Consider the following 13,466-nt stretch of genomic DNA (forward strand, 5'->3'; position numbering starts at 1 on the left):
CTCCAAAAACATACAATCTGATTATTTTATGAACATTCTATGAAATTGGAATTGGCTGTAGCCAGTGGTGGGATTCAACCGGTTCTCACCACTTCAGCCAAGCCAGTTGTTAAATTCCTGGCTGGCCCTGGCCCTCCCTTCCCCGCCCCTTCCAGAAGTCCCCATGTGCCCCATTTTGGCTCCCAGGTAAGTGCAGGGCAGCCAACTAGGCCCAAAACGAGGCACGGGGTGTGTGGTGCGGGGCCCCCGTGGCCTGTTTTTGCTCCGAGGGGGTTGCAGGGAGACCTACTAGGCCCAAAATGGGGCACAGGAGGGGGCACAACCCCCCTGCAGCCTGTTTTTGCTCAAGGGGGTGCAGGAGGCTGAATGCTGCCTGTCACACCCCCTGGCCACACCCACCATGGCCACGCTCACCCAGCCAGTCATTAGGGCAGAGAACTGGTTGTTAAATTATTTGAATCCCACCACTGGCGGTAGCTATCTAAAAGCTCATATCATGTGAATAAGTGTAACTCAACCTTAACATCACCTTCCACAATTGTACATACAACCGCATTTTGTTGTAGATGCTTCCTATGGTCAGCAAGGTGTTGGGAATCAACTAAGAAAATAATCATGTTGTTACTCATTAAATAAACAGTGATGGTACCCATGAAAATACAGAATGGGGGAATAAAGTATGGGAAGCATGACATGAGTTAGGCAACTCAATTAATAAGACACCATGGAAAGTTGCTAATAGGAAGAAAAGAATCAGACTGAAAAGCCATTAGATGCTTCTAGAAAACTCACAGAACTTAAGATAAAAATAGGTACGTCATCTTGTTTGCAGTCCATATATATAATTATATTTTCAACAATCATACTTGATTTTCTGAGTCCAGGAAACTTTATTGTATTTGAATCTTACTTTTCCTTTAGAAAATTCAGTGAGACTTCTCAGTGTGACTTATGTTGTATTTCTACAAGTTTAGTACACACACCCACACACACACATGAAATTTGTCCTGAAAAGAAATCAAGCATTTAGGGCTGTTTGACCATTTTTTAAAAAATCTGCTGTACTGATTGATATACTGGGCCATGTTACAAATTTTATATTATTTCTCAAAGAGCAGGTTTAATCATAATGCTCCTGAATGGAGAGGACTGTATCTAAGGCAGGGGTCACCAAACTTTCAGACCTCAGGAACCACTACATTCATAATTTTAAATTCCACAGACCACTAATATGAATTTTTAAAAAGATAAATAGTATTTAGTGCAATATAAAAATGCAAATAATTTTTCTGCGGACCACCAAAATGTTCTCACAGACCACTGGTTGGTGACCATTGATCTAAGACAATGGTATATACTACAGAAGAATTTCTCAACTATGGCATCTTTAAGACAGATGGACTTCAATTCCTTGAATCCCTCAGCCAGCATGGCTGGCTGGGAGATTCTGGGAATTGAAGTCCACCTGTCTTAAAGTTTCTAAGGTTGAATAATCCTATATTAGAGGACAATATTTTTTTTAAAAAACCAGCATGGTCTGGGGACGCAGCATGAGTTATCCTACAGGAGTAATCCTTCATCATTGTTGTGATGAGTATGCATTTCATACTGGTGACTACACACCGCACATTCTTCAATTGTCCTGGCTTCACAATGATTTAGGAATGCCAATAAATTCAATGCAATTCTCATTTTCAACACTAAGGAGGATTATGACAAATATTACCCAAATTGATCTTGGTTCTGATTTTCTGCTCATAATATATCTTATTCCAAGATACCTGCCTCCAGATCTGATCTTTATGGAACAAATCCTACATAATATTTGACAGATATTATACACACTGAAAAGCTTACAGTGTTCATTTCTATATCTTTCCTTTTACTAGCACGTTTCAGAACAAGATTCTACAGTAGAGTATATACTATTGGCAGAAGACAAGGAGGAAAAGGATAAGGAGCTTCTCCTTTACACTTCCTTTATTTTATATTTTTTTCTCTACTATGTTCATTAATTATAGCCCTCCCTTATGGCTAATTATTAAAAGATTTATTGCAGCCACTTTTTTGCATGTTTTGAAAATTATTACAAGAAATCAATATGTCTAGAAGTGAGTGTCTGAGAATTGGTAAAATGAATTCTCCCTGTATAAATGTCAGCGCAGAATAATTCAGTCATATCACACTGATGTGTGTGTAATAAAGCTGATCTGTCGTCTGTTGCACAGCCAAATGATAAAAGACTGCAATGCATTCATAAGAGATTTCTGAAATGGGCCCTCCAAATGATAAGTGACAAGAGAGGATCAGTAAGTTATTTTGGATGCTAGTTAGCCTAGTTTGAAGGAAGAAAGGGGATTGAGAAAAATTATAAACAATGTTCATTTTTTAAGATCAGGATATTATCATTAAAGAAAGAGGGAAGTATGCAAATTAATCTACATGGCTGCTTCTTTATATATATATATATATTATTGTTTATCTACATGGCTACTTCAAGTATAAAATTGAATATGTTCAGTAATTTAGTTGTATCTCTACTATTGCACCTACTGTATAATGAGTGTAAGATGATGCAGCTTGTTCTCTTTATGGGAGTGAGGAAATATTTCAGGAAACCACTACAGAATTCTTTATTGTTTGTTCCAAATATATGGGAAGCTGGTAATTTTCAATTTTCAGTTTACATGATAAACTGGAAATGTAAAAAAATTATTGATTCCATTTAACTGTCTTAGGAAAAAAATGATTTTGCAAGAGGTGGATCCAGGGGTGAAATGCTCCCGGTTCGGACCGGCTCAGGCAAGTAGGTAGTGATGGCGGTGGGCAGTTTGGAGAACCGGTAGCAAAAATCCCTGCCCCCACCCCCCATGCCCAGCTGAGCCGCGCGATCATCAGAGGCTTTTTTTCTTTTAAATGCCTCTGAGGAGCCAAGCTCTGACGATCTCAGCTGAGTTGCCTGCCGATCAGGCAACTCAGTTTGAATCATCAGAGCCATTTAAAAGAAAAAAAAGTTTTTTTCTTTTAAATGGCTCTGACGATCCAAGCTCTGACGATCCCAGCTGAGTTGCCTGATCATCAGAGGGTTTTTTAAAAACCCTCTGCCGATCAGGCAACTCAGCTGGGATCGTCAGAGCCTTTTGAAAGCATTTTTTTATTTGGTTTTACATGTAAAAAAATGGTTTTAAAAGTAAAAAAAAAAATTGGCCACACCCACCCAGTCACATTACCCCCCACACACACCAAGCCATGCCTACAGAACCAGTAGTAACAAATTTTAGATTTCACCACTGGGTGGATCTATTATGTATTTTCTGAATAAAGAATTGGTGAGAGAGCACTGACTGACCAGTCAAAATCATTTTTGCTTATACAGATTAAAGCTTAATTGGCTAAATAGTAAGAGAAATTCAGATATATTTGCATAGTCAGTAAGATCAGCTCAATTTTCTCCTTTCAATATTAGGGTCTGATTAACACAAGTGGCATTGTAATTTTGAGTGGTCATTAAACAAAGTGTAATGGTTACAAATTGAGGACTACCTGTATAGGTTAAGCATATCACTTCCAAGTATGAGAACCCACAGGTACAATTGTGAGACATGTTTATAATCAAGTTAATTTAAATGATTCACATGCTAAAAATGCAACGAGCAAAGTAATTCCAAAATTAATTTTACATATCTCTTGTCATATGTATTCAACAGGAAGCTTCCTTCCGGATATATTTTGACTGAATAACTTCCCTTAGTACCCATTCTACCAGTTCTTTTAAATCAGTCTCCCTCCCATCAGCTTGATGTCAAGGTCTAAATTTCCAGGAGTTATATACATCATTGTCATAATACAATTACAGAGTCAGAGAAAGGCAGTTACTTAATTTGTGTGTTTAGCATCTCTCCTTGCCTTCAGGTTTGTAAATCTAGATGCAGCTGGCAGGTAAAAGGAGCACAAAGGAAATATTGGGCTTTGTCATATTTGGCTGAAAGTCATTGCTTTCATTCGTACTTCCCATGCCCCCCCCCATCTTCTCTTTCTTTAATGAAAACTCACCAGGCACCATCCCTGTCAGCGTTGGAGCAGAGTAGCTGCCCTGTCCAGCAGGGGGGACGTGTGGAGGGTATCCAGGGAGGGTTGTGCTTGCCAAATCACGACCTGAAAAATCAAACCAACAAATCGCCACGTGAGCATTCACAAGATCTAGACATATTTTTACATTTCCCTTAACACCCAAAACGCAGGCCGTGCATTTGTCAAAACTCAACTGCAAATACCAAAGTGGGATGCCCCCTCCCCTCCACCAAAGCTTAGCTTTGTCGCGCATAAGAAAGATTTTCCTTTATTTATAAGCACCACAAGTAAGAGACTAGCAGCAACTGCACACAGTGTTACAAACAAATTAGAAGCAACACAATTTTGAACCCAACTTGTTTCCCCCTCCCCTTCTTTTTAAATATATAATTCAGTAACACAAAAAGGGAAGCGAGTGATTTAAAAAATAAATCAAGCCACGATCTGCTCTTTTCAGTCCAAGTGCAGTGTGGTTAAACAATAGAAGTAGTGACGGATGAATTGAATATGGCCGGTAAGTAACAGGATGATTACCCCAATGGCTTCAACAAGACTAATGAACAGATGATAGATGTACACTGTTTAAGAAACATTATCACTGCTCTGTTTAATATTGTTGGGTAGCATATATTCTGATGTATTAATTCAGCTTCCCTACATACAGATAGATATTCTCAATTTGGGCAATGCCAGAATATCTGGAGGGCACCAGGTTGCAGAAATCTGGTCTGAGCTGATGCATTTACTTTTCTGACAGGACTATTTGCCTCTCTCTTTAATATGTTCAACATGACTTGGTGAGAATACTACACCTTTTGCCTATTTCCACTCAAACTGTCAGTAACAAAAATGTGACAAGCTCATTGTGAATCAGATCCTTACATGAACCATCAGATAATAACAACAAAACTAATTTTGGGTCAGGACAGGGAGGCAAAGTCTGTTTTATAATTTCAGGTAGATATTTTACATTCCAGGTGCTTACACCAAAGTAAGATTTTTCTTGATAGTTTCTCTAGGATCCCTGTTTGAATAAGTGATTAATACAAGACATTCTCAATAGGATGAGCTACTAACATTGCGAGAATTTCAGTGTGATTTCCCTGAATGGTGAAAAACAGGATTTCAAAACCAGAAAGAGTTATCCAATAATATTAATACATTAATACAGAAAAGAAATGTACACCTGTGTCTATGACAGTTATAAAATATCTGATCATATTTATTGTTTGTGCTCCAGTAATTTGATGATTTGGGCTTGATGAGTGATATATGCTTTACTGGATACTATTTTTTGATTAATGTAAACTACCTAGTTATTGGGATCTGGGGAATGCATGAATACATTATTATTATCTGCTGAAATCAATCCACTGTAGGATGAAGGGCACTTTATTGAAGGTGATGTACCATTATCCACCACACTAGTCCAGTGAGTATTAGTAGATAGATGTTGTTTTACTTACTGGTCTAGGGCTGATAGAGAGTGATTGGCCCAAGTCACCCAGCTGTCTTCCATGTCTTTGAAAAGACTAAAATCTGTTTCTCCTTGTTGCTAACCCCTCTCCTTAACTACTGCACCACAATGGCTCTGACATAGCAAATAGATAAACATTCATTTTTGGTTTTTTTAAAAAAATATTTTTTTTGGAACTTTGAAAAAAGAAGATTAAAAGCTAAAGCAAGGAAGAAAAAATAAAAAGAAAGCAAGCAAAGAGAAAGAAAAAATGCAAAACAAGAAAAAAGATACAAAAGAAAGATAAAGGACATAGGAAATGCTTCATAAATGCTTCATATTCTTCACATCAGTTATAAGTACTATTATATTTCAAACTTTCTCTAAAATATGATATTATAATGTTCTTCTTTGTATTATCTATCCTGTCTAAATCATCAAAGCCATGAATCACAATTTCTTTCTTCTTTTTTTTTTCATTTTCATGCCAAAAGTTCATAAGTGGTTTCTAGTCACCAATAAATGTAGATAGTGTCTTTTCTCTAATCAAAAAAGTTTGATCAGAATAAATATTCATTTTTAACACAGCATACATAGACTGGAGAAAAAGATACTGCCTACCTGATCAATTTACACCCAATTTACAGAATCATATCAAAATAACCCCCTGTTGTGGTTTTCCTCTATCTGTTTGTGATTGCCTGAATTCTGTGCTTCAGTGTCACCCTATTCTATCTTCCCACCTGTGGAGGAATGTAGATGTGGGCTTGGGAAGGGGTGGAAAGAGCAATGAACTGTTAAGAGAGGAGAAAAAGCAACTCAGTCCTGGGAAAGTAGAAAGTGCAAGAAAAAAACCTCAACTCTACCTTCATTTGTTTTTTTAAAAAAATAATGGTAGTCCTCAATTTAAGATTGGTCACTCAGCGACCATTCAGAGTTACAATGAACCTACCTGGGGTTACTTATGACCCAGATTCGAAGTTCTAATGGTTGCCCCCCCCCATGGTCATGTGACCAAATTTCAAGTGTTTGGCAACTGGAACTTGCAGTTCCACGGTAATGTGTTTTATGACAATTTGGCCAAAACCTGGTGTTTCCAGAGTTCGTTTGTTTTTTGGCAAAACTGAGCTTATAATGAACCACTGGTACACTTAATGACCATGGCAGCCACTGTATTATTGTTGCAAAAAATGTTGTAAAATTATGTTGGTCACATGACTGGCCCATTTTATGATGATCACGACTTATGACTCTGATGGGCAGGGTCCATTAAAGTCCTAAATCAAGGAATATCTTTATAGGAAATCTTGATAGGTTTCAAGATTCCATTAATCTAATAAAGAACATTTTTTTATTCCCTGCAGTTTCCCTTTCTTTCCTCTGAAACCACCTTTCGTTCTTCTTTCTTTTCTTCTCTGTTGTTCCCAGACCTTCTTCTATTCTTACTCAAATTCTAACATTTTCTTCTTTTTTGTGTTTCAATCTGGAAGGAGGGAAGAGAATGAGAGAAGGGCTTGTCTTCAGTGGCGGATTAAGGCTCACTGGTGCCCTAAGCACTGACAAATAATTGGTGCCCCCCTCCTTTGTACATCTTTTTTTTTTTTTTTACAAATCTTCATTGGTGTTTTTTTTTTCCCTTTCTAAACTTTGTGGTGCCCCCTTTGGGCCTGGTGCCCTAAACACATGCTTAGTCTGCTTAATGGTTAATACACCACTGCTTGTCTTGCATGTGAATGAGTATGAGAAAGAGTGATTTGTATGTATACTTTTTAAATGAGATACCTTATTTTATAACTTTCTAATCCAAAGTTACCAATTAAATTATTTATTATTTTTCATGTTTTGTGCGTGCATGTGTATTCATTTACATACATACATACACACACACTTCAGAGGAAAAAAATGGTATATAAACATATTTTTTAGGGAAAGGGAATTTTTAGTTTCAAATGTAGTTGGCAAACCTAAATTGACAATGCATGGAATTTGGGCCTCCCACAATATCTTGGTTTGCGTTATTTGTTTGCTTGTTTGTCTATTCTTCTTTTTGTAAGGGGAATATCTTTAAATCCAGCTCATCCTCCTTGTCACAAAATATTACTAAGAACATATAGATTGCCACAGTAACATACCAACTACTGTAATTTCCTCTGGATGCAACATACTTTAAAACCTAACAAAAAGGGATTCAAAATTTCAGTTGAGTTCTCATTAAAGATTTAAATGAAGTTCCAGTGAAGAATTTGAACATTATGAGACAGTTAAGGATAAAACAACCATCAACTCATATGAAACAGAACTAATGTGAAGCCCAAGTTACAAATTTGGTTCAAGACCCTCTTGAATTCTCTCACTTCCTGCAGGCAGAGTATTGCACACATAAATATATAATATACACAAATATTTGGATCATAAAAGATTACTAAGTTGGGAAGATCTCTGTTCTTAATTTCTGATGCTATAGCTGTACAATGGGATTACTGTGGATAGAGTTGAAATTCAAATAAACCTCCCATTTTAGGCCCAATGTTTGGGAAAGCCATATGTCTGGACCCTGATAGCCGGTAACCTTCTGGCAAACGCTAGGAAGAAGAAGGGTTGAGATAAAGATATGCATCCTTTCTGTGTCCATAATTATGCGATAGAGTTGCAGAATACATTTTTATTAAACAAAATTGACCCTTGATAGACAATTTCTTGGCTTTCTAAAAATAAAAAAGCTTAGGGAATTATTGTGAGCTATATACAGTCTGATTGAAGAAAAAAGTCAATCATTAAAGACCTGAATGGAAAGGGCTAAATACCTTTTCTAAACTATCATTACAAGGTATAGCAAGACCTGGACATTATCAGGGAGAAAAAAAGCTGTGGAAGCAAAAAGGTTTTATGTGAAATAGAGTTCTAATGAACCGATAAACTGATATTTGCTTTGCAATGTTTATGCCACTGCATTCACTAACACGAGGACTTCCAGTGTATTATAACAATAATGACAATAAATTATTCCATACAGGCATACCTATAGTTTCAGAGGCAATCAGCAAGAGGAGGCTTTAAATCAGCCAGCCAATCAACAATGACCTTCTTTCCTGGCATGTGGTGTTAGTAAGTACCTGCCATATTGCTGATGGCTTGACTGAATGTCTTGTTTTGAAGGTCTAAGTAGGTGAAACTCATCCCATAGGGTTTTTCCTTTTTTGTAAAACAAAAACATGCTATTAAATATTAGTCAAAGGATAATTATAACTGATGTATTCTCTTCTCCTCCCCCAGTACTGGCTATTGGGAAAAGTGAAAAATCATATTTTGAAATAATTTGGAAATTGTGCACTAACTGCAAAACAATCCAAGATTTTTGTTTTATGAAATCTGAAACAATGTGGCACCACGTGTATTTGAAAGTAGACAATATGTAAAGAGAAAGGGATGTTATACATTTAATGGCTATGTACAAAAGGAAATTGCAACAGGCATAGCTTGTCATGTGTACAAATATAGACTGTCATGCAACACAACAAATTAATTGCCTTTTATATTCTAATTAACAGATGAATATCCAGATGCTCAGTAGTGGTATGTCCATCTCTTTATCATACTAGATGGGACCATATTTGAATGGGAAGACTTTACGAGTTATGAAATGATTTTAGCACTGCTCAGATGATTGTCAAAGAATCAGAATGATTTCTGTAAATGTCGCAAGACTTTTTTTTCAGACAGCTTCAATGGTGGAAATGTGGGTTAATTTTAATTTTTTGACAGGTATGGATATACATATAGAAGACTAGAGCATGCAAAATACTAAATACCTCCACTTTGAAAAAGGAGAGTGTCTAATTTAGGTCACCTGGCAGCTTGAAATAGGAGCCAATTAATGCTGTGTAGGTGATAGATCTTGGCTGACTATATTTTGCTTTGGAAGCAAAAGTGATTCTGGCCTGGTTTGTACTTGTATGACAGAATATCAGGAAATCCCAGGGCCACAGGTTAGACCTGGGAATTTTAAAAAAACTGTGGGAGAACAGTGACAACGTTTTTTGCACTGTTGCCAAGAAAGCTGTGTGGGCACATCCATCCATGATGAGAACTGAAATGTAGCTTAAAGGAGACTTTACAATTTAGTATTGATTAGGTCCAGAAGTCTCTGAAGAGTCTGACGTTTTTGTCAAACTCTTGCAAGGAGGGTTGCACAATTGCATCACAAACTATGCCTCTTTCAACACACATGCCAAGTCACAACACCAGGGCCAGTTGATGGTTATGGTATATGGCGTCCCTAGGCCACATCGACAGATAGCACTACCTCCTGCAGATGCAAAGACCTGCATTTTTAGAATAGATTGGAAGAAGGATACTGTTGGTGTCCCTTAAGGTATGACCACCCTAGGCCAGTGTCTATTTAGCCATCCCTGCACAACACATGCACAGAAGGATCACTGATTTTGTCATCTGCCTTCTTCCTCTGTTTGGAGCTCTGACTATGGCGTTATTATTAATTCAATCATTGTTTCATGTGCACTGGGCAGATGGGCATCCTTTTACAAAGAAACTGGTGGCTTCATTTAGTTATTGAAAAAATACATTTCCTTAAAATAAATGCTGATTAATAAAATGTGTTCATATGGCAAAATGGCAGACATTAAACAGTTTGTTACTGTCATAAATCAAAATAATAAAATAAACAACATGTCCCAAAAGGGGAATAAAGCGAGTTTTAAAAGATTTTTAAAATTACAAAAAATTCTAAATAGATGAAGCTACGCTGTCACCAGCAGGGAATTGTGTGGTCCTAAATCAAATCTGAATCCAGGATAGGTAGGTAGGTAGGTAGGTAGGTAGGCAGGTAGGGAGATAGGGAGAGAGAGAGAGAGAGAGAGAGAGAGAGAGAGAGAGAGAGAGAGAGAGAGAGAGAGAGAGAGAGATGGGGCAGGCAGACACATATATGCATGCATTTATAAATTAACTTCTACTACCAATGACCATACTGAGACTGATAGACTTAATGTCTAAAATCTAATTAAATTCCTTTCTTTCAAGCTAGTTGATCCAGGAGTTAGTGTCGAGGAGAAAAGAGAACCTGGACTAAAGATAAGTTTGGACCAGGATCTAAGCCCTATACAGGTCAAAATAGAAGCTAGCTCAGATTCCAAGCATAGTGAAGAGTGATTAAGTGATTAGAGATTTGGTCCAGACCAAGAAGTCTTATCAAGTACAATCTGCAACCTGTTAAGCAGGCTAACTTCTGTTAAATCAATATCTATTTCTGGTTGCCCCTAAACCAGAGCTGGATGGGAGGTCCAAGTGCATTTCTGATCTAATCATTCATCTATTCTCACAGGGGTTGATGATCCTAGTTTCTGCTACAGGCTGGCTGCATTCCACCTGTGGCAGCCTTTTCAGCAAAATCAAATCTTCCACTTAATTAACTTAATTAGAAATCCCAAACTCCATACTTTCCCTTTAATTATATCTGGAAAACATCAACAGACAATTGCTCTTCTGAGAGGGTAACACATACCAAATTGAAGACAGAATGTATGGGTTTTCTTTCCTTTAAGAATCACCAGTATTATTTTGATTTCTTGACAGAGTTAGAAATTATTGTCAGGCATATTAATATATGTCACCAAGTGCAAAAGTCTTATGTTGTTATTCAAGTATTAAACAAAGTATTAGTATTCTATTTGATGAAAAGCACAGCTAGAGAAATGGCCCAAGTGAAACAGTGAATAAATAGCTGTTTCACAGTAATACTTTTGTTTAAAAAAGAAATAAGTGTAAGTTTACTGTCATAATCTAATTCTTCCGTTTTCTTCGTCTGAAACTCATTAGAAATTTTTATAGCAATGGATAAAAAATCTTACATTCATTGTAAGTCCTATTTAAAGTTTCATCCTATGCACTTTATGGTGGGGGTTACTAAAGTTTTTGCCATTACCTCTCTTTAGTCTACTCTTAATGTACACACACCAAAATGAACACAAATGAAACAGTAAAATGAAATTTGGGGAAGGAAGGATTTCTTGTAACAATGTAACTAAAAGATTCTCACTTCCCCTTGACTCTACATCTCCCTATTTTATGGTGAGAATAAATGAAACTGAACCCAACAGAATCCCATTCTGATATATGTATATATGTATGGGAGTGTAGTTTTAATCCCATGATTGTTGCTCCCATTGAAACCAATGAGTCCAAAGTTCTTTAGACTGGATTGTGTAGATTGCTGTACAGCCATTCTGGCTGAGATCTAGAGTGCTTAAAATCTTTTAAAATCATACAATATAAATTTTATATTGTACAACTCTGTTTTGGTGCAACTATTGTGAGATCAGCTCTGGATGTACTTCGCTGGATCCTTTGTCAGAAATTACCTTTTATAGATTGTGTGCGGCACCAAGAACCTAAAAGTTTTCAAACGTTCTTTCAAACCAACAAAGGTGTTATATAAAAGAATACAATTGTGGAATCATTGATCAAGAGACAAAGCTGTACTGAAGGAAAATTGGCTGGACTTGAGTATATTTTTCCCACGTAGCCTTTCACAGAACCCCGTCAGGTTTTTATGCACAACCCTAAGGATCTGCAGAATATGGTTTGAAAGACCCTAATCTACAAGAAAGAGTTTCATATTTAGTTCCCTGTAATTATTTATATTGTAGTCTACCAAAGAGCCCTTTCTAAGGCCATATTACACAAGCAAATGGAAAGACAGGCAACAACCATTGTCTCTGATGTGACCCAGTCCACATGGTACTACAAATACTATAAATTCTGATCAATAATAAATGGTTGGCTATTTTCAAACCCTCATATGCTTGTGTTATTAGCATGTCTTTTCTATTGGCAAAAATATACTGGATGTAGGAAATAGAAAACAAAAATAAAAGTTAATAAAAGGCAATTATCCATAATCTGCCAATGAGATATCATACAGAATGGTGGTTAAACTCAAAGCCCCAAAGCTCACTGATAGTCCATTAATAACCGAACTTAATATTTGTTTTCTACAAACCTTTTTCTCTTTGATGAAAAATGGCTGACATATTAAAAAGCAATCAAAGTAAAAGCTTTGGGCAAGTAATCTTTCTTATGCCATGAATTTACAAAAACCACCTTAAGATTTCAACTGAACCATGATATTCTGATGTTACGCTAGTGTATTTTGATAGTAAATCATATAGACAGGAATCATGAAGTTTTGATGGGCTGTGTCCAATACAGCTTTGCAGCCCGCTCAGATTCAAAGGGGAAAAAAAGCATTGGAGCATGCAGAGGTACAAAGCAGTGTACCTTATAGCAGCTATACGTTTTCTCAAGCTTGTTTGTGTAATCTTGGGAAAAGTCACAGGCAGTTTAGGGACTAACAGAGAACGTATCTTCTTTGCCTTTGAATTCCAAGCACCAAATAGCATCCAATTACTATCTATCCAAAAGTATAAACCAACCTATGGGTATCCTGTCTCCATCCTGGCCTTTTCCAGTGCTTTAATTCCATTACTGCATTAAGTCTTTCCAAAGGTCATCATCATCATCATCACCTCCATCATGTTGCTTATGCTAATTGTTTCAATACTATTTATACAGCACCTCACAGAACATATGATTCCCTGGCAATAAAAATCTCATATTGCACCACACCTTGTACATGCTATCTTATGTTCAGAAAAGTGTGTGTACTACATCAATGTAAAAGTAGAAATTTCAGCAGCACCCACTGTTATAGTACTAAATTACTTTTACTCTACAGCCATAAAACTAGCAAGCCACCATTATTCTAAAATCACTTAGGATCCAATCAAAAGTCAAAATCCACTTAGCAAGGTACGATTCAGTGGGACTAAGAGGGATAAAAATTGATTGCCAAAGTGATACCTATTAGCAGCTCTTAATTAGATAAAAGCTGGGAGCTGAATCAACAGTTAAAGTGTTGTCTTTT

At 36.8% G+C, this 13,466-nt stretch overlaps 1 protein-coding gene across 1 annotated transcript in view; it reads right to left on the minus strand.

Moving 5' to 3' along the window:
* Positions 1-13,466, minus strand: part of PAX5 (paired box 5) — a 228,626-nt gene that overhangs the window by 48,034 nt on the left and 167,126 nt on the right. The window contains exon 8 of the mRNA XM_034410762.3: positions 4,054-4,155. Coding sequence (XP_034266653.1) covers positions 4,054-4,155 — 102 coding nt within the window. The remainder of the gene's footprint in view (positions 1-4,053; positions 4,156-13,466) is intronic.

This window comes from Pantherophis guttatus, chromosome 2 (assembly GCF_059756535.1).
Source record: "Pantherophis guttatus breed Tessera chromosome 2, ASM5975653v1, whole genome shotgun sequence".
Classification (NCBI taxonomy): Eukaryota; Metazoa; Chordata; class Lepidosauria; order Squamata; family Colubridae; genus Pantherophis; species Pantherophis guttatus.